The sequence below is a fragment of the Ascaphus truei genome, chromosome 8 (genome assembly GCF_040206685.1).
Source record: "Ascaphus truei isolate aAscTru1 chromosome 8, aAscTru1.hap1, whole genome shotgun sequence".
NCBI lineage: Eukaryota > Metazoa > Chordata > Amphibia > Anura > Ascaphidae > Ascaphus > Ascaphus truei.
Window position 1 is genome coordinate 53,441,344 of NC_134490.1, and position 22,271 is coordinate 53,463,614.

The window sequence follows — 22,271 nt, forward strand, 5'->3', positions numbered from 1 at the left end:
GGACGCAGCCGTTCATGCATTGATGAAGCACCGGTAACTGTATCAATCTCTTTATTATATTATGGTGTGCAGCATTTACTCCTTGTCATATCGCTATATAAATAAAGACATACATACAAGGGTTTAGATTCAGTATTTTTGATATGCCTTTCCTCATACAGAAACCCACTGATACAAAGCATTGTACTTCTAGTGGTATAACAAAAAAAATTTACAATCCAAGTGCAGTGATGGCGAAAACATTGAGAACCTTTGATTGTTTCAGAACTAAGTCAACTTTCTAAGGCTCTGTCGCCATCTGCTGTTTTATCTGTGCAAAAGGTACAGAATATTTAAGACCAATTTCAATATTGCACCTAATGCATGAAGGAGCCCAACTAGCGTGTAGAATTAGCACAACACTAGCGAGTGAATTGTTCAGACTTTTAGGCTTTACTTTGCAGTTTGTTACCGTTGCATGTCAAGGCAGCAGGCCCACCAAACAATCTAAAATTATGTTTGCTTCCCTTTATGATTTGTACAAATGTAACCAAATTTCTATTTTACAGACAGTAAGCGGCAAGCATTTTTTTTTAGAAGGAATGAAAATACAGACTGCAACATGACAAAAGACTAATAACTGTGGAACACACAGTGTTTGTTTAGAAGGCTGCATTAGCATCATAAGGTTTGCAAGATGACAAGGCAAAGAGTACAGTAACTATATTTCCATGCAGACAGGCACAAAACTGTATATGCCGAGTGTTTTTACCGTCTTGATTGAACTTCTTGTTTTTTCTTTCCACGGACTGCTGCTCAGTTCTAGCGTACAATGAATGTGTGTTTCTTGGTCATAGGATCCAAAGATTAGAAGTCTGTAAAAAAATGTAAATTTTTTTCGGAATTAATGGACTTGGGTGTAAGAATACCAGAACATGTGTCATAATAGGTGATCGTGTATATCTGCAGACAACACAATGAACTTAAGGCAGCAGATCTCAACTCCAGCCCTCAAGACCCCAACAGGTCAGTTTTTTAGGACACCCCTATTTCAGGTACAGGTGGCTCAGTCTAAGACTGAAGCAGAGATATCCTAAAAACTTGACCTGTCAGTCAGGGGGTCTTGAGGCCTGGAGTTGAGAACCCCTGCCTTAAGGAACAGATTGCATTTTAGTGAATATAGAATGATAAATTAGAAATTATACTGAAAGGAGAAATGCAAAGGTTGAGATTAAAATGGTAGCCAATTAGAAATATTACTGAACAATACTAATTTGGCAATATTGTTCTTGGTTATAGCATTAATGCAAAGGTTAATCTAAATCTACTGCAAAAAAATACTAGTGTTCAACATAGTAAAATACTGGGGAGTGTGTGCGCGTACGTGTGAAATGTGCAGAACAAAAATAAATGATTTGCAGATAAACGTTTATATTGTATTCAATTACTTGGCACTACTATGCCTGACGGAGCACGTGAATTTTTGTGCTTTCCTCGGTGGTCCTGTAAACCTGTTGAGTGAGACCAGTAGGCGATAGACATTTCAAGATAAAATAATTAAGTTACATGGTTTAAGGGGGAAAAAAAAAAAAAGTATTAACTTCATACTCCTAGCAATTCCATTTATTGTACAATTAATAGTAAGAGTCCTTTAAAAGGGGCATTTCTTATTGGCTATATTTTTAAATAAATGCAGAAGTTAGTTCCCTGCCTTTATGGCAATGAAATTATCCAATCTGCCAATCGCTCAGTTCTCCCATGATCGATCAATGAATATCCTGCTGTCCAGGGCATGCAATATGGCCACCTATAGCAACAAAGCAAGTGCAATAGCTACCCATATAATTGCAATAGCAACTCAAGGTAGTGTAATACAATAATTAATGGCATAGAGAGTTGTTGGGGGGGGGGGGGGGGAAGAAGAGGAGGGAGGCAGATGCAGTAGGTATCATCTAATATTACACAGATTTTTTTTAAATAACTAAATCATAGGATATGGACTAAAATTCTGCTATAAGTTAGACTTGGTGCTCATGGGCCACCAACAAACCAGGTTTTATGAATATCCCTACTTCAATAAAGGTGACTCAGTCGAAGACTGAGCCACCTGTGCTGAAGCAGAGATATCCTTAAAACCTAACCTTCAGAAGTATCCTGCAGGATAATTAAATACTTTGGTAATTTCTAAATGGCCTCTTTAAAATGGGAATCAAATGTGACATGCCTAGGAGATATTAGAATTAAAGATCAGATGTCAGACGTGTCTATAGTGAAGGGGTTTAAAAAAATAAAAAAATAAAAATAAATCCTGGGAAATGTATTTGTAAGGTTGGGAAACGTGACTTATTCCCCCAGACCAGGGGTGGGCCACTCCAGTGCTCAAGGGCTACAAACAAACTAGGTTTTATGGATATCCCTGCTTGACCAGAGGTGGCTCAATCTTCGACTGAGCCACTTGTTCTGAAGCAAGGATATCCATAGAAGCTGGCCTGTTGGTTGTCCTTAAGCACAGAGTTTGACACCCCTGCTCTAGAGCAGACTCCAACATGTTTTTTTAGGAGTATGCAGTGGAAGAATAAAGCCTTGCTGGAGAGCACACAGAGGAATATACTTGTGTAATTCCTGTAACCACCAAGTGTAGTGAAACCATTTGACAAGATTAGCAAAGAAAAGTTTATAATCGTCAGAGCCACATTTTACACACGTTTACCCTCATTAAGATGCCAAGATTCAAACCCAACGCTGAAATTTACAGCAAAGTGGGGAACAAACATTACAGGGATTCCAACACTGCCAACAAGGGTCGAGCGAAACAGCATTTCAAGGACAACTCAAACCTGACATTTCCCCCCCAAATTATCCATAAGTGGTGAAAAAAGTTCACAAAAGCAAATGCTATTTGTAGGAGGGGGGGGGGGGGGGGGGAGAGAAGAGAAAGGGTGTAGTTGTCTTTTTCAAAAGCATTGGAAGGGAAATTAAAAAAAAAATAAAAAAAAAAAAATAGGAAATACTAGGATTGCCTGCGTTTATACAGACCCATACCTGTGACGTTCAACATGATGCCTTTTACTGTTAATATGGGTTAAATCGTCACAAACTGGTAAAGAATATACATGCCCCCGACATCAATATACGTACAATGTAAACCTTGACCGCCCCAGTAATAAATATGAAAACATGAAATAATTTTTACTATAAGCCGATGTCTGCTGATTGCTTTCAGTTTATCAAAACAAGGAGGTAAGAATAATAAATTATGAATATGCACACTCAAATATTAATAACCCAGGAAACCAGACTCTATTCAAATGACAATGGGACAAAAGCATGCAAGCAAGCAGCTGGCATAGAACATTTTTCAAAAAGGTAATAGATCCCTTTTAGAGGAATAAGAGGTCCGTGCCTTCCTGCTGTGTCATTAGGTACAATGTACTTTGAAAAATCTCCCTAGAGCAAGAACAACGAACACGATAGGACACAAATGAGATTAGGATTCATTATATGCTTTGATACTTTATGCTTTCCTTGTAAAACACACACCGGCTGCTAAGGAGAAGGGGGGAGGAAATCAATCTTAATTTCATTTCTTTATGGCATTTACCAGCCAAGGTGTTTAAAGCCATATACTTTATTTTTATAGATTTAACCCTTTTAGTCCCTACAAGCACTTCTCTGGTTTAATTTTGCATGTGATTTTAGCCACAGCATAAGGCGTTTCTGTGGTTCACCATGTGACAGCTGTAAGTATTGTGCTGCAGGAGTTTTGTTGCTATACTCGCTCATCAACAGCAGCTAATAATTCCTACAGAACATTAAAGAGCAAACACTGCAAGAAAGGTGGAAGCATCAGCGGCTTCTAAACACAGACCCCTGCAAGCAGGAATGCATTGTTTAAGGCCTTCAGCGAGTGGTCTGGAATAGGTGGCCATGTACCATTTCAAACAGGACTTAAAGTTTGTCTGTCAGCATGACTAAATTTGACATAACCTCCAAGGAAGCACTGTGGTGGCACTATTGTGCGATAGCAGACTTCTTTATTATTATTTCCACTTTATAGTTTGTAAAAGTGATGGGGACATACCTGCTACAATCTACCACAGAGACCTTCAGACGTCCTTCTGTTAAACCGAGGTCTTGCAAGCAGAGGTCTCGGTCCTCCAAATCCACAGCCGGGGGCACCACTTGAAATGGAAAAAATGGCTTGTACCTATAGGAAAGAGAGAGACACTTACTGCATGCTGCGGCAGCACGTGCATTTCATTTCTCAGAACGTACAGCAACATTTGGCTGCAGCACAGAGCGAAAAGGCCTGAATTATATATACAGTGTGTGCACACATAATTATATCATATATAACCATCCAGCAGAACAGCAAAGAGAGGCAGCACTCAGAGCTAAGTAAGCAAAACAACGTATTGAGACAGACACAAATCAGACGTTGCGATCCCCCAGGAAGAAGATACCTCTGTGGATCGAAACATTGGATTTGTGTGTGTTCCAATACATGTTTTTGCTTACTTTTACCTCTGAGTGTTGCCTCTCTTTGCTGTTCTGCTGCCCTGCTGGATGGCAACTTACAATACATAAATTGGTACGTATGTTTAAATGCTCTGATGGAAGCCATCGATTACTGGACTTTATATTTTCAGATTCCTTCCTCTATATAAAACAAGTTAATTTCCAAAGTGAACCATATTGATGACAAATGTACCAATACTTGCCTTTTGACAAGGTTAAAAACGTGCTACACTAAATATATGTTAGCATATGCAATTGTGGCGTTACCATACTGTGGAGTTTGAAAGCCATATATTCTGAGGAGTGCGATATTTGCATGTCCCAAAATATTTCCTATTTTCCAAAGATCAACCCATGATTTAATAGGAACACGCAAGCAAATCATGAAAGTGGCAGGAAAAATAAATAAGTGAACACATTTAAAGAAGTGGAGTAGATATTGTAATGCAATAGCCAAGAAACAACCATCACTCAAATTAAATATAGTTATTCTTTCAATAGAAATGCAGCCAAATTAGGATTCCCTGGCCAAGTGCATAAAGCAGCTTGTGTACAAGGCAGCCTCGTAAAACGATGCTCTCTAGCCCTCACGGCTTCACCATGAACCCTTACCTACTTCATTTTAATGGCTTATACAAACATGAAGAATGTGAGCTAAACCTCAGCCAGCCAATTAAAACAAGCCGTGTCAGCACCCCATGGTCTCACCTCCCCTTCTTGATCGTATTATTAATTTCACCGCAGGCCCGTGTGGTGATCTAACACTGCAGCAATGCCTTTGATGTTTTCAGTCGCAGCTTTGAGAGAGACACCCAAACACACCTGGGGCTCACACTGAATCAAAAATATCCATTTTGTAGTGCTGCATGTTTCTCTCTTTTAAACCTGCATCTGTCTACTGTACACCGAGAAGGTGAAATACAGAAGGATTTGTGTTTTTGCATTTATTGACGCAACAAAAGCCATCAAAATAAACAGTCAACTAAAAAGAACTGCAAATTTGCAACACGAAGAAGCGCTCGGAAACATGGGGCTGAAGATCCACTGCAAACGAAACCTCACCTACTCCCTTCCTTCCACTATTGTGCAACCAGCAGAAGAAAATACCTTTGGCAGAATTAAATTCCCCTTCAAGTTTATGCAAGTAGTTAGCCAGGATCTGCTATTATAGGGTGATGTCGAAAAGGAAAAGAAATGTAATTACATCAGGGCGCACGGTAATCACTCAAATCTGTGTGGGATTCTTGATGCTCCGTGCAATCCCAAAATATTGTTGCTGTGAAATCATTTTGGCTCAATCTTATACATCAGGAGTCACATTTGTTTAATTCTCATGGTGCCAACAGAAACAGGAACCGGACCTCTACCCAGGCAGCAAACACATGATTATGACAATGGGGGGGGGGGGGGGGGTGAGGGGGAAGAGAAAGAGTGGAGAAAGAAAAAAATAAAACAGAGTATACCCTTGGGTCATTTCTGTGTTATGTTAAATTCCTGTCAAAAATTCCTCCTGCAGTATTACATTGCCCAACAAGTTATTGCCTTTTAAAAGCAGCAGCAGCAGCCTGTGCCGATTGCCATTTTATTTTTTAATTAACTTTAAGGGATTGGTTCTTGCTCTTGGCAATGCTGGTTTTATTTTATTTTTAAATCTGATGCTCCGTTCAGGACATATAAGCGTTTGAAATATTAAGTGTTCAGGAGGTTCAAATGAAGCTCTCCTAGATAGAGCCCAATGAAGTCTAAAGATTACCATGGTAATCTCAGAAGATAAAGAATATCATGTGTTTTGTTTTTAAAGAGCAGCTTAGGGAGCAAGATACGAACGTTACGAGTTAAACCAGGGGTGGGCAACTCCAGTCCTCAAGGGAAACCAGCAGGATAGGTTTTTCAGGATGTCCTTGCTTCAGCACAGATGGCTCAATCTTTCACTGAGCCACCTGTGCTGCAGCAGGGATAACCGGAAAACCTAACATGTTGGTGGCCCTTTACTGGAGTTGCTCACCCCAAGTTAAACTCATAGGCTTGAGGTGGGGGTGGGGGGTTGCCACTTTTTTTAAATTGAATTTTGCCTGCCGTTTGTCTTTGTTCAAAACTATTCTTATAAAAATTAAGAGTATAAAAGGCACCTGTATTAAGATATGTACAAATTAAACTTAAGGCTGTGTCCATGGTATGGATGACCACATGGACGCATCCGAACGCTGAGCGATCAGCCTGCCTAAAGGCAGTGATCGCGTCTATACGGCGTGCGGGTGCGTTGCTCAAGAAATCAGTTAAAACTGATTCCTTGGCGCGACGGGCCGGTCACGTAAGCAGTTCGCCCAGTAAGGGCGTCACTGGCACGCCTCTAGACGGCGCGTGTACCGTGGCCAGGGAAAGCACCTGCTTTCCCTCAGCCTCCGCACGGGTGAAGTGTCTATGGACGCGGCCCAAGACTCCACCTTCAACAACTGAACAATTCATCAACATGAACATTCACAGACTGAATTGATTTCACCCAAGTACCGAACCATTCAGCGCTAAAAGTATTTTGTTTACAACTCAACACCTTACAGGTTGCTAAACTGTAATACAGGCATACCCCGGTTTAAGGACACTCACTTTAAGTACACTCGCGAGTAAGTACATCTCGCTCAACAGGCAAACGGCAGCTCACGCATGCGCCAGTAAGCACGTCCTGAACAGCAATACCGGCTCCCTACCTGTACCGAAGCTGTGCGCAAGCGGGGAGACTATAGTGCCTGTTACACATATGTTATTTACATCAGTTATGCACGTATATGACGATTGCAGTACAGTACATGCATCAATAAGTGGGAAAAAGGTAGTGCTTCACTTTAAGTACATGTTCGCTTTACATACATGCTCCGGTCCCATTGCGTACGTTAATGCGGGCTATGCCTGTACATCTAGAGTAGGGGAGGACAACTACAGTCCTCAAGGGTCACCAACAGGCCAGGTTTTAAGGATCTTTGCTTCAGCACAGGTGGCTCAGTCGACGACTAACTTGTTCTGAAGCAGGGATATCCTGCAAATATGACCTGTTGGCGGCCCTAATTACTGGAATTGGCCACTGCTGCTATAGATTGTTTTCTTAATAAACAATCCCACAATGATTTACAGCACAAGAAACCCACAAACAGTTGTGCATAATCCTTCAAAACAAAAACTCAGGAGATTAAATTTCACATTGTCAAATGAGATCTAGTAGCTCCTTTAGGATTACCTTAAAGATTCAACTGGAGTGCACTTAACCTGTGCTGTAAAAAGAACAATTCAAGGCACTGTGTAATACCACAGTAATTTAATATTTGTTCACATGAATGGGGAAAAAAAAAAAAGGGAATGAGAGTCAAACTATTATTATTATTATTATTATTATATTTATGTACAGCATCTGAATTAAGAGATTATATATTGGTCAACTAGACTGTCACTTGGTTATTACAATTAGCGTGGATTGTTTTTCTTCTAGTTTCAATAGCGTAATTGTGCATTTTGTTTGAAAAAGCAGTCACCTCTTAGGACCATAGTGAACTCATGGCAAGTTTAATAGGTTACTTATGAGACTACACCATTACAAAAAGACAAATAAAAACATGCTTATTATTGCTTTGGGGCATTTTTGCAATCTTTACAGAATCTATTTAGAGAAAAAAACAGTAAACATTTTCTCATCTTTGTTCTGTTTAATCTGGATGGAAATGACCAGATAAAAAGGTAGGTCAGTTAGATCAGGGGAGCGCAAACTGGGGGACACAGCAGTTACAGAGACCCCGCGCTCCTCAGCGTGAGGCTCTGTAACTCACTTACCTGAATTCAACCGGCTTCGGGTGAAGTGGCGTCATATGACCCCGCGGCAACATTTTACGCCCGTCGCCATGCCAACGCGGCGTTATTTGACGTCGGATTAGAAAGGTATGGGGGGGCACGCAAGTTTGTGCACTGCTGAGTTAGATCATAAGGCAAGGTCTCTCTCACCCTAGCTTCCCAACTCCTGTTCTTTAGGGCCACCAACAGGTCAGGTTAAGGATATCCCAGCTTCAGCACAGGTGGCCCAGTCATTGGCAGCCACCTGTGCTGAAACTGAGATACCCTTAAAACCTGACCTGTTGGTGGCCCTTAAGGACTGGAGTTGGGAAGCACTGCCCAAGACATTTTAAACACTACAATTGCACGCGTCTTTTATAACAGATTACAGAAATAAAACATTGCAATACAAGGTGAACAGAAGAGCAGATGTGTTTTTGTATGTAGAATATTCCACAACGAATAAAAAGCAGATGCAGGATTTTCTTCCAAATGGATTGATTATTTTGCTTAACAGAGGGAGAAGAGGGGGGGGGGGGGGAGGGAATAATTTTTTTTTTTTAAAAACCCGTCTCTGCAGCAATCTGTGGACTTGGTTTTGCGATGGAACACACATCACGGGGGGGGGGAGCATAGATGGCGTTCTTTTGGTACAGCGCATCACTACTACGGTGGTCTGTAAGGCAGAATAACTGCCCGTACGGACACAGGGGTATGGTGCTATTTAAAATAATGTCCTTACTCGAGTTTCCTTAAACCGGGGTATGTACATACTGTTTGCCACTCTAAGTTTGATTAAAGAAAATATACAAGAATACAGGTCGACATTTCTATACTACATTCTATTTATAAAAAAAAAAAAAACACACCCCCCCGGTGAAGTAAGAGTGTGTGACGTAGCACAACTACTGCAAAGTACAATAAAGTATATGGCAGTATCACCAGGCAGAAGAGGGGTGATTAATCTACCTTCGCTCTCATTGGTGAAGGAAAAAAAAAAAAAAAAAGAGAAAGAAAACCCCCCGTGCGATACCACGTGAAAAGACAACATTTCTTGTCTTCTGAAAATTTGGTCGCACCATCTTGCTTGATCATGCACTCGTGGACTATGGGTGGCCCATAGCGAGCCGTCTCTTGCTCACGCACGGTCGCGGTCACTGTGGACGAGACCTTAGGCTGTGTTTATAGGAACCGCGATGGCGTGCACAACATCGCGCGCCGCGAGAACAAATCTGTTGGTCAATGAGGGCGGCCATAGTGCGCACAAGCGCGATGCAGAGCAACCGCACGGCAGAATTTAAGCTACAAATGAGTTTTTGCGCGGCACCCGCGTCACGTGAGCAGTTCAGCCAATGAGGGCAAACCAGTCTTGTGACGCATCTGTCATGTCTCCTATCGCCTCAGACCAGGGATCGCTTGAGGAATAGACGCACAACGCCATGCATACGCGCCAACTATTATCTCAGCACCACCAGAACTTCCATGTCTTATGACCGCTCACGGAGAACAGTGTTTTTCAGCCAGGGTTCCTAGGAACTCTTCCCAAAAGGATTCCCTGCAATTTTCTGGTCATTTGAAATATGTGTCAAATACAGAAGAGTTTACAATGCATCTGATCACGGAGTTGCTATTAGAGAGGGTTGGGGGTTCCTAACTTAGGGTTCCTTATAATAATAATAAAAAAATTGGAAGCCACTGCCCATGGCATTACCAGCGAAGGGCACGCTATAGGCTAAGGTAAGCCTTTACACACACTCCTGTTAAACATTTCACTTTGATTCCCAAGGTTACTCAATATTTAATGAGATTACTACAGGCAGCTTTGGTACACAAAAAAATATTTTATGCATCTGAAATTCAGGTTGAATGTGCAATTTCCCAAAAGCAAGAGTTGAACAATACAGAGCCAACGTCCACAGACATGCATTAGGAAATGTGGTTTCTTTTGTAAAGAGGAGGATAATCCAAAATATTACATTTCCAAATGTGCATATAGTTACTTCTGGATTATATTCCAGATGCTAAAGTTCAGAAAGGGCTCAGTATACAGTCACTTTCTCACTTCAATGCAATTACTAAACATGAGATTGTGGGCATTTTGAATTTGTGTCTATTGAGCTAGTTTCCTCTATGTATGTAATACTATAAACTAGAAACAATGAACTTTTCAGTGTATGCAAATATTAGTAGTGCCAAACGCACTCCAGTGCACGCGATTAAGAAAACAATACATGTTACAGAATTTCTTATTTTTTAATCAATATAAAAAGGATAAGAAAAGAAAAATGAACACAGATATTAAAGAGAACACGGTAGAAAGAGGACGATGGACAGATCAAGGACCATCTTTCATTCTCAAAAATTAGTCCTACATCTGTACATCAAGCCTGAGGTTCATGTCCAGACTTCACATCACGGCAAATATAGGTGTCATACATGCACAATATCACCCCTCCAAACTCCACTATCTTAAAGACCCCAAACATTTAAGAAAAAGTAAATATTTAGGAACAGTTGTAACATGTTGTGATAGCAATTACAGTGAAGAAAATGTGTGCCACGTAAGGCTAGCTGCTCCATGGCAAAACCCTAGTGTCGCATCCAATACTGTGCCCAGCTGCAGACCTAGTGATATATGTCTTTAAAATATCAATGCAAAAAAAATGTAAGAAAAGTACTAACTACAAAGCTCAGACTGTAAATGAATCCAGAGACCAAAAGGTCGAAACAGCTGTTCGAGTTGGTTTACTGACCATGCACTTCTTTAACCCAGGCTGTGCTGAAAAGCTGTGTAATACGACAGGCATAAACTCAGGGGTCCATATTAAAATGGACAAGAAGTAAAGAATAACTCACTGTGAGCTCATTTGCATAACATTACCCCAAATCCCTGGCTGCAGTTGAAGCACTGTATGCTAAGGCAGTGGTGCGCAAACTGGGGGGTGCTAGATTTTCTGGAGGGGGCACAGCAGCTATTGAGGTCCTGCGCGCTCCACCCAGGCATTAAAAATACATTCCGGGGACCACGTGAAGCCTCTATAATACACTTACCATCCCGCGACGCGTCATTCTGGTAACCCGGCGTCAAATTACGTCCCGTTACCATGGCGATGTGACGTCACGACTCCACGTCATTTGACGCCGTGGTCGAGGAGAGAAGGCAGGGGTGCGCACAGGGAAAAGTTTGCGCACCCCTGTGCTAAGGGATAATGGTTGCAGACCTGTCTGAAATGCAAGTGTGCTCACAGTGGTATTTTTGTTTGCTGTACATTGCACAGTGCAGGTTTTTTGTCACTTATGTAGAGAGAATGGTGAAAAGCAGGGTTGCAAACCTGTGAGACGTGAATGTGCACACAAGTAATATTGTTAAAGCTTTTGAAATACAGGGACAGAAGTGGCTAAATGCCCGACTTCTTTGCCAGGATTAGGGTTGTGTACTTGTCAGCAGGTCAAACAAAAAGTGTGCGCACCTTCTGAGAATGCTAGGAGTGCACAAAGAAGTCAAGAGACACTGCAATTAGATAGAGCCTGTGTGTCCCCCCAAAGTCATTGAAAGAGAAAAGTGCATAATGTGTGTCTACAAAGTCACTACAGGGGGGCAATGTAGGATCTGTACACGCCCAAAGATATTTTTAATGAAAGAGTTTGAGTAAACAGTCAGTGTGGGAAATACCTACGTTTACATCACACATAGCAAGCACTTCTCTGCCCACAGCTGTCTAAAATGTATCCAAAACCTAGAATATATTAAGATGTGACCAAAGTTAATATAAAAGTGCCAATAAAAACTGTTCAGACAAAAATGTTTAGGGACATTAATGTCAGCGAACGCTGTGAACTGTTCAGAGTTACAGCTATTGCTCCTTGTATCAATGTGGCAGGAATGGAAGAAGTGCCTCTGATGTTCCTATGGGAGTAGTCAAGGTAAGAGAGGTTCGATTCAATAAGAAAACATATGACCGTGTCCTAGCAGTAATATAACCCTGTCTTTGGAGTGCAAGAACCTGGTATGAATCGCAGGGTTCGCTCCTTGTGAGCTTGTGCAATTTACTTAACCACCCAGCACCTCAAAAACGCAAAGATTAAATGGTGTGCTCTTCAGTGCAAGTCCCCCATTACCCAAAACATTCTATGCACTGGGCGGTGTACATGACAGAATTATGCAAAGAAAAACTGGTTGTGTGTTTACCAGCCAGCAGAGTGAAACGTCCTCCCACAAAAGGTTTCCTGATGTGCACTCCAGTGTGATACAATAGATACCGTGCACTCCAGTGTGATACAATAGATACCAATGTGCTATGTAAGCTTTAGGGTACTCACACCTGGTGCAGAGAAACAACTACTTGGTCCGAAAGCTAGATTGTCTTTGCAAAGTTCTACGTACATTTCTGAATACAATAAAGTATAAAAAATGCATACTGTTATACAATGCGTTACCGGTGTACATTTCTGTGGGAATTGGGAAAGATCTATTATCACCTTTAATAAGTTTCCGTTTGGTGGAAAGTAGATGTTGGGGGGGGGGGGGTCAGAGAACCTTTCAACCATTACAAAAATCATTATATAAAATGTCAATGAGCTGAGAAGGAGATCCTCAAAACTCAATTTAAGCAAGAAGAGTCTCTTTGCCCTTTACTGGTATAATTAAACCCATGTATAGAAGAGTGTGTTGGGGGGAAGACATCAAATGCAAGGATAGGAGTTAAGTCCTTGGAGTAGGTATCAATGAGCCAAATGGTAAACTCAAAACTACCCGTTGTAATCTAAACAGCCCCAAATTTAAAATGTAAGGGTCAAAGAGCTGGTGATACATTGTGAGGTATAAGCGAATTCTCTTAAAGTATCAGGACTCGCATGAGACCACTTCTAATCAATAGCATATAGTAAGAGCCCTGCTGCATATATTTAATTTCTTATTTTGTCACATTTAACGTATTATCATTGTTTATTTGTAAAGCGCCAACATATTCTGCAGCGCGGTACAGTGTGACATCAATTACATTAACAGAATAACATGCAAGGACAAAACTGAAAACAGATACAGAAGGTAATGAGCCCTGCTCGTGAGAGTTTACAATCTAGAAGGAATAAGGGTGCAAAGTTCAAACAACAAGGTAAAGCTGCTCATTGTGGGCTGGAGTATGGTCCTAGATCTATTATGGTTTGGGAGTGTGGATGTTAGGAGGGTGTTAGCATGGAGTTTGGTCTAGTTGCACAGCTACTATCAATAGGGTGGAGGGGGGCGGATGGATGTTAGGACTATGTACTTGCTGTATTCTAGTTTCTCTAATGTGCTTCAAAGGTTGTTGGTACTATTCAAATAAAAATGTATCAGTGAGACTCACCGGAAATCCTTTACACTGTGATAACAGTACACTGTGATAACAGTAGGAATAAACAAATGGGGGCGTCAGGGATCTGAGGAGATCTCTCTCCCATTTATTATAACAGGGGTAGATACATTGAGTAAATCTACTAGAGCCAAACTCTCTCCGGCGTTCACAGTGACAGGGGTAAGTAGTCCTTGAAAAAAGGGAGTTTAATGAGAGTTGGTGCAATTTCCACCTCCGTTATTATAACAGAAGTAGAGCCCTGAAGTAATCAGGATCTCTCCCCAGTTCATTATACTAGGAGTAAATCCCTGAGCTAATGAGTATGAGACCTGCCAAGATCTCTCCCACATTGATAACAGAAGTAATAAGGATCTGATAGAATCCCCCCTGGTGACAGGTGCTCATTACCTGATCTTGTAGTTGGGCAGCGTGTGCTTCCTCTTGATGACCTTCTTGAGCTGGTTGACAATGATCGAGGTGAGCTGGGGCATGGGCCTGCCCTCAAACTGCGACTGGACCTCGAAGTCGATCAGCGGGTCCTCCAGGAAGCTGAAGGACCAGTGGGTGAAGGGCAGGCGGGTGAAGACCAGCCGCAGGCGGCCCAGCACCCGCGATAGCTTGACGAACAGGTAGGCCGACTTGCCGAACACCAAGTCCACGTCGATGGCCAGATGGAAGCCGCCGTTGTACTCCAGCTCCACCTCGAAGCTCAGCTCCTCCGGCAGCTCCGAGGTGAGCCCGGGCTGGGTGCCGAGGAGCCGCACGCTGCGGAAGACCGGCAGCACGTCTCCCAGCGAGATGTCCCGCAGGCTGAGGCCTTCCAGCAGCCTCCCCGCCGTCCGGGTCAGCAGCAGCTCCTCGAACTCCACCTTGATCTTCTTGGTGACCCAGCGGCGGAGCAGCGCCGTGTCCCGCAGCTCCCGGAACAAGAAGAGGAAGATGGCGTTAAGGAAGTGACAGGTCTCGGGTTTCCCCGGTGGTGGTGGTGGTGGAGGAGGGGGGGCGGCCCCGGTGGTGGTCTCCGGCGGAGGACTTGGCTCCCCGCCGGAACCGCTTTGCAGGTACTCGCGCAGGGAGGTGTCGGGCTGCACGCCTTTGGCCGGAGGCGGGGAGGCCCGGGGGAGAGGTTCGGGTCGGCGGCGGTAGAGGAGGAGGAACTGCAGCAGTAAGGTGAGGAGGAAGCCCGCCAGGGCGGACAGGAGCACGGCGTACACCATGACCGTGGGGGGAGGGAAGGGGGGCTTCCCCCACCCGGGGGGCTCTCTGACTGGGAGGCCGCCTCCTCCTCCGCCGCGACTCTACCTGCCTCACATCTGCCGTCTCATCGTCATCTGCCACGCGCGGCGCATACACCGGCGGCGCGGCCGCTGATTGGCTGCCGGGGAGGAGGGGGCAGGGGGAGAGCGCGGTGACGACACGCGCACAGCTGGCAGATCAGGCCGGGTGACGTCACTGCCAGGAGATGATCCCTTTGCTGGCACCTAGCAAGTCTCTGTGTTGATGGTTGTTTTGCTCTTTGTTAAGGGTGGGCAGGGACCGTTCATTGGTGCCTTGGCTTTAAATATTGTTTATAGTGTGTGGGGGGTTTCTGGTTTAGCCAAAGCTTGATAAGTTTATTTTATTTTGTATCTTTTAGACATTATTTATTTATAAAAACGTATTACCAGGAAGTAATTGACGTTTTCAAGTATGTCCGTGGGGGGGGGGGGGGGGGGAGGGGTAGGGGGGACACACAACTTTTTTCCCCGCAGTAAGCAGGGAATCGATAAAATAGCAAATAATATTAAAGCGTGAGAAAAATGCTTCAAATAAGTATAAAAAAAAAATTAGGGAGCAAAACTAAGATAACAGAAAAACTTTAAATAATTCGAAAGATATGGTGAGAAACAGCTAGAGACGGGCACTGGGCCTGGCGTTCTGGTTTTGGGTCAAAAAATGTTTTGTTTTGTTTTTAATGTTAGCTTGTGGTAAATTCTGATTTCATGGCGTTCATCATCTCTTGTTACTCTGTCATTATTTGCACACTGATGGATTATTGGTTCTAGGAATGTGCTATGAATAGGGTGTTTTATGGGAAGACACTAACAGGGTTATTTAGTACTTTGTTCATTTGTTTAGGAGTATAGGAAAATGTAGCATGCACGGGGATGTTTGTGACAGCCAAGGACCAAAATCAGTTATTGGACGAACTACTAATTGGAAATGTAATGGAAAGTGTCAATTTGTATCAATGACATGTTTTGCTTTCATGTATCCCGTTGTAGCAGTGCACCAAAAATATCTGTATGTATATCTTTACTTATATACAGTGTACTCAGCGCTTTACAAAGGAGACAATACAGTACAGGGAATTATACTACTATAAGTGCAAAATCAGACAATAGGAAAGGAAATCCCTGCTCCAGAGAATTTACAATCTAAGTGTAAATGGTATGAACCATTTTTCCATATCAGGGAACCTCGGGAGATGAGTTATGTTTAATCGTAGGCTCTTCACTAATGGAGAAGCCATGACAATTTACAGTGGTTTGCTGCCCTTCAAGAGTTAATGGATTCAATCATTAATTAACGCTCAGGTGTTTCAATGTGCGTCACTCTTACTGGCATATATATGGCATTTCTTTTAGTATAGCTCAGTTCCCTTGAGGAAGTCGCATATCACGACGAAACGCGTAGGGAAGGAGCTAGTATTGGACTTACTTATTCATTTACTATCTATGAACATTCCAGTTTATTAGTTACACGATCGTTTTTGGAGCCGGCACTTGGATTAATTTTATGGTGATGCAGGAAGTCTGACTGTTATGTCAGCATCCTGTTACGTTGGAGGACAAACAGTCTCGCGAGATCTATTTCCAGGGGGAGATTAGGTGCGCGCGCACCCACCTGGCGTTCACGGCAAGAGTGTGTTGGACTTCTACTCATCATCTCTCCACAGAGGCTCCATCGGGTGACTACGAATGACTTCACATTTATGTCTTTATTTTACTTGCATATTGTAAGTGTCCGTGATTCACTTGCACAACATTTTTATTATTAAATTACAATTTTACGCTATGGGAGCCGCGCTGTTTTCTTTTTGTTTTATATATGTGTGTGTGTGTGTGTGTGTGTGTGTGTGTGTGTGTGTCAAAAGGAGTGCTAGTGGGAGTGGCTAAATGTATACAACAAAAAACATGCTTGCCCCTCCTAACTTTCCAAGTTGGCAGGTCCGTTTCATTTTGCCAGGTTTACGACAGATCTAATGCAGATCATTCTTCCTGTAATTATACAGGTAAATAAGAATTTTAACTCAGGTAGTGTTAGGACCTGCTAACGGTCATGCCTTGAAAGTGGCAGCAGGCTTAAGACGCTTTGGTCTAAGGGTTAAACTAAATGACCCTTTTTCAAGAGCATATATAGGTATTGCACTGTGTATTTTTGTCACATTGGAAGTAGCGTTGGGCATCTTTGTTTGTTTTTTGTTGTAAACATTTAGCCACACCCACTAGCACTCCTTTGGACACTATATATATATATATAGAGAGAGAGTAATGTTTGCGGTTTCTCAGAGCTCAAGATCGCATTATGCACATAAAAATAGATATGATGGTTATAATCGATATAAGAAAGATTACGATAAGAAATACAGTATCATGGACAAAAAGATAAAGATTATGACAAGGATATAAACCGTGTTGATCTAATAAGACCAAAAACTACTGCACCATACGAATGTGGGAAGGATAGGAATTTAAGGGAGGAAGGAGCCATTCCGAAAAGATCCGGAACAACTTAAGAGAAGAATTTTTTAATGGAAGCACCAACTCCCCAAAAAAGAGAAAGAAAAAGACAAAAAACGGAAATAGAACCCCTACAGATGAAGGATCAAATAAACCTAAAAAATACCAAGAAAGATCAGATGACGAAATAGAGGAAAGGGTGGATCATCTAAGGAAAAAAGGGAGGGAAAGACTATATATATAGATACAGTTAATGTCTTCAATCTCACAGGTGTGCCTATAAATAGGGATAATTTTAAACTTTTATCCAAAGGCCTTTGATTTGCACCGACCAGTGTCCCATGTGCCTATGAGCTTTTTATTGATCTGCAGAAGTATGTACGGAAACTCACCTTAAAAAGATACTCCTCAAAGAACAATATCCCGATAAATGAGGAAGTACAGTAGAAGAGAAAGAGGACCCATGACCAATTGAGTTAGATGAAAAGAATAGAGAGTTTTTACGATTTATGAATGAATCACTAGAAAATATCTTGTCGGATACCGAGATATCACTATCAAATGTACAAGCGGAGATATGTACTGATACACAAAATGTGAAACACAGTGGTTTAAGGAACAATTCAACCTTTTATCCGACTTATTCAAAAGGTACAGCAATTGAAAATTTTGCACAAATTGTCCACAAGGAATTGAATGTCCTATGTAACAAAAAGAAAACAAAATTTGGAATAATCTATTTATGAAAGAGTTTCACTCCTTAAAATGATTGGTTGAGGATGATCAAATTGTGATTAAACAGGCAGACAAGGGAGGGGGAATTGTCTTACAAAATAAAGAAGATTATTTGAAAGAGGCCCTGAGACTATTGGAGAATAACCCGACTAGTATATATCTATTGGAATTGGAAGAATTATTGAAAAATGCGAAAGATAATGATATTATAAATCAATCAGAATTCTTGTTTCTATTTAATGAGAACCCGATCTTGGCAGTATTCTATCACCTGCCAAAAATACATAAAGATGTGAAACATCCGCCTAGAAGGCCAATCATCTCAGGTATTGGATCTCTTACTACACATTTATCGGAATATATAGATTCATTATTACAACTAATAGTCTCCACATTACCCTCTCATCTCAAAGATACTATACATTTATTGCAGATTGTTGATAATCAGAAATGGGATGGTGGATGTATTTGGTTACCTTGCGATGTATCCTCCCTCTATACATGCATTAAACATGAAAAAGGCATGGAGGCGATAAAATACTTTTTGGATCTTGATGATACTCTGCCCATGAAACAAAGGAATTTTGTTCTAGATGGTATTAGATTTATTCGTACCCACAATTATTTTTATTTTGAAGAAACTTTTTACTTACAAAAATGTGGAACGGCCATGGGGACCAAATTTCCTCCCAGTTATGCTAATTTATTTTTGGGAGCATTTATGTATTTGGAACAATAATCCCTTGTTAAAGAATATTAAACTATGGAAAAGATTTTTAGATGATATTGATTTTATTGGGAAAGGCAAAGTGGAAATCCTTGAAGAATTTCTGATTACCTTAAAGAATTTGGAATTTGGATTAGAATTCACATACTGTAAGGATAAAACCAAAATTGAATTTTTAGATTTAGAACTCTTTCAAATTGATAATAAAGAAATACATACTAAAATATTTAGAAAGGATGCTGATTGTAACAGATACCTGGAGGCATCCAGTGGTCACCATCAATAATGGATTAATAATATCCCTTTTGGACAATTCCAGAGAGTTCGCAGAAATTGTTCGAGAGATGTGGATTTTCACTCAGGTGCCAATGTTTTAAAAGAACGTTTTTAAAAAATGAAATTATAATCCAGCATTAATAGAATCATCTTTTAAGAAAGATTCTGAACTAAATAGGTACATTTTAATTAACAATAAACACAAAAAAATAATGGTGGATTTAATAAAGAATTAGATGATACACCAAGATTCATTACCAGATTCAATGAAGGAGCAGGATCAATTAATAAGATTTTTAATCGACATTGGCATATTCTACTAAATGATCCTATTTTAAAACCTAATTTATCCAACAAACCTAAAATAGTATTTAAAAAGAATAGGAATCTAAAAAGTCTTTTAGACCGCCACAGAATTGAAAACAGAATCTCAAGGAAATGGTCAACAGTGCTGGATTCCTATGAAACCTAATGGATATTTTAAATGTGGAAAAACCTGTACAACATGCACCTTTTCCAAATCACAAAATAAAACATTCCAATCAAAGGTAACAGGAAAAGGACTATAAGAGATCAAGCCGTTTATGTATGTATGTATGTATGTCTTTATTTATATAGCGCCATTAATGTACATAGCGCTTCACAGTAGTAATACATGTGGTAATCGAATAAATAACAGATAATATAAATAACAGATCATGGGAATAAGTGCTTTAGACATAAACATAACATTAAGGAAGAGGAGTCCCTGCCCCGAGGAGCTTACAATCTAATTGGTAGGTAGGGAGAACATACAGAGACAGTAGGAGGGGGGAGTTCTGGTAAGTGCGTCTGCAGGGGGCCAAGCTTTATGTATCATGTGTTCAGAATGTTCACAGTGCTATTCGTATGCTTCTTTAAGCAAGTGTGTCTTAAGGTGAGTCTTAAAGGTGGATAGAGAGGGTGCTAGTCGGGTACTGAGGGGAAGGGCATTCCAGAGGTGTGGGGCAGTCAGTGAAAAAGGTTTAAGGCGGGAGAGGGCTTTAGATAAAAAGGGGGTAGAAAGAAGACATCCTTGAGCAGAACGCAAGAGTCGGGATGGTGCATAGCGAGAAATTAGGGCTGAGATGTAAGGAGGGGCAGAAGAGTGTAAAGCTTTAAAAGTGATGAGAAGAATGGAGTGTGAGATGCGGGATGTGATTGGAAGCCAGGAGAGGGATTTCAGGAGGGGAGATGCTGAGACAGATCTAGGAAAGAGTAGAGTGATTCTGGCAGCAGCATTTAGGATAGATTGTAGGGGAGACAGGTGAGAGGCAGGAAGGCCGGACAGCAGGAGGTTACAGTAATCAAGACGGGAGAGAATGAGGGCCTGAGTCAGAGTTTTAGCAGTCGAGCAACAGAGGAAAGGGCGTATCTTTGTTATATTGCGGAGGAAAAAGCGACAGGTTTTAGAAATGTTTTGAATGTGAGGGGCGAATGTGAGAGAGGAGTCGAGTGTGACCCCTAGGCAGCGTGCTTAGGCTACTGGGTGAATGATCGTAGTTCCAACAGTAATGTGGAAGGAGGTAGTAGGGCCAGGTTTGGGAGGAATTATGAGGAGCTCTGTTTTAGCCATGTTGATTTTAAGGCGATGGAGGGCCATCCAGGATGATATAGCAGTGAGACATTCAGAAACTTCGGTCTGTATAGCAGGTGTAAGGTCGGGTGTTGAAAAGTATATTTGTGTGTCGTCAGCATAGAGGTGATATTTAAACCCAAAAGATGTTATTAGGTCACCTAGAGAGAGTGTGTACAGAGAAAAGAGAAGAGGTCCCAGGACAGAGCCCTGGGGTACCCCCACTGAGAGCTCAATAGAGGAGGAGGTGTTAGCAGAAGAGACACTGAAAGTACGATGGGAGAGGTAGGATGAGATCCAGGATAGAGCTTTGTTCCGAATACCAAGAGTATGGAGAATGTGAAGGAGAAGAGGGTGATCCACAGTATCAAATGCTGCAGAATATGAATTGTAGAACAAAATATATTGTCTCTCTCTTGGAATGTCCGTGTGGACTCCAAAAGAACGTTTCATGGAACACAAAAGGAACATTGAGAAAGGGTTTTTACTGTACTGCGTGTCTAAACATTTCCTTGATAGAATCATGACTGTAACCCAAGGATTGAAAATTAAAGGAATTGAATGTGAAACATTGGGACACAGCGGGGGAAATAGGTTAAATAAATTGTTTAGAAGAGAAACCTACTGGAGTTTTGAATTGCAAACTTTAACTCCGAAGGGTCTGAATATTGATATAGATTTAGCAGCATTTCTTAGATGATGGACAAATAATCTTTTTAATAATATACAGTATTTAGGTCTGTTTAAAAATAAATTTAGGTCAATTTTCTTTGGAATAATTTTTTTAAATATATATTTTTTTAAATAATTTTAAAAATAACTTTTTAGATCATTGATTTAAAAAAAAAAAGTTTTACATTAATTTTTAAAATAAATGTTAATTATTTTAAGTAAGTTTTATTTTAAGTCCCTATGGCCATTTTATAATTATTATAAATAGTATGTAAATATCTAGAAGGAATATTTTGGAATAGGATGTAATCAATTAATGTGATCATTTTAAATGTTAAATTATACCAAGTGCAATTAAAATAGTCTCTAAATTATGAAGATATATCCTGTAATTATATAAGGTCAAATATTTAAATAATTGTAGAGTGTTTCAATATTATTATTATAATTAAAATTATATTAGAACCATTTCCAATAATATATATTTTAAATAATTTAATGAATTAATACCTATTATTGGTGGCCAATATATAATATCTGGTACCTGTGGTTAAGGAATGGGTTCTTGCCATGTTAAATGGGCAGAGTATAAGCATCAATGATCAAATATGTTTTGTAGAAGGGGAGGACTGGATCCTTTTAAGTCACTCCATCCTTTTTCTAGTAACCAATATGGATTTTATGTCCTTTCTGGTATATGAATTGTACCTTTTCCTGATATATGTAGTATGTTGTTTATGGTAATATATATGGTTTTGTGGAGCAATCAAATTTGGACTGCTATAACAGGATACCTATAAGGGGGGAACTGCACCCATGCCCCTGAGGAAGAAAGGAGAGTCCTTTCGAAACGCATAGGGCAATTTGTGGACAGGCGCAGGGTCAGAGCTGTGTATAGCTGT

At 40.9% G+C, this 22,271-nt stretch overlaps 1 protein-coding gene across 2 annotated transcripts in view; it reads right to left on the minus strand.

Annotated features, from left to right (window-relative positions):
* PDZD8 (PDZ domain containing 8) overlaps window positions 1-14,978 on the minus strand; it is a 65,853-nt gene extending 50,875 nt beyond the window's left edge. For both annotated transcript variants that reach the window (XM_075612012.1, XM_075612011.1), the window contains exons 1-3: window positions 14,052-14,978; window positions 4,061-4,186; window positions 752-854 (exon numbers count right to left, since the gene is read on the minus strand). In XM_075612012.1, coding sequence (XP_075468127.1) covers window positions 752-854; window positions 4,061-4,186; window positions 14,052-14,860 — 1,038 coding nt within the window. In that variant the 5' untranslated portion in view covers window positions 14,861-14,978. The remainder of the gene's footprint in view (window positions 1-751; window positions 855-4,060; window positions 4,187-14,051) is intronic.
* Between the last annotated feature and the right edge of the window lie 7,293 nt (window positions 14,979-22,271).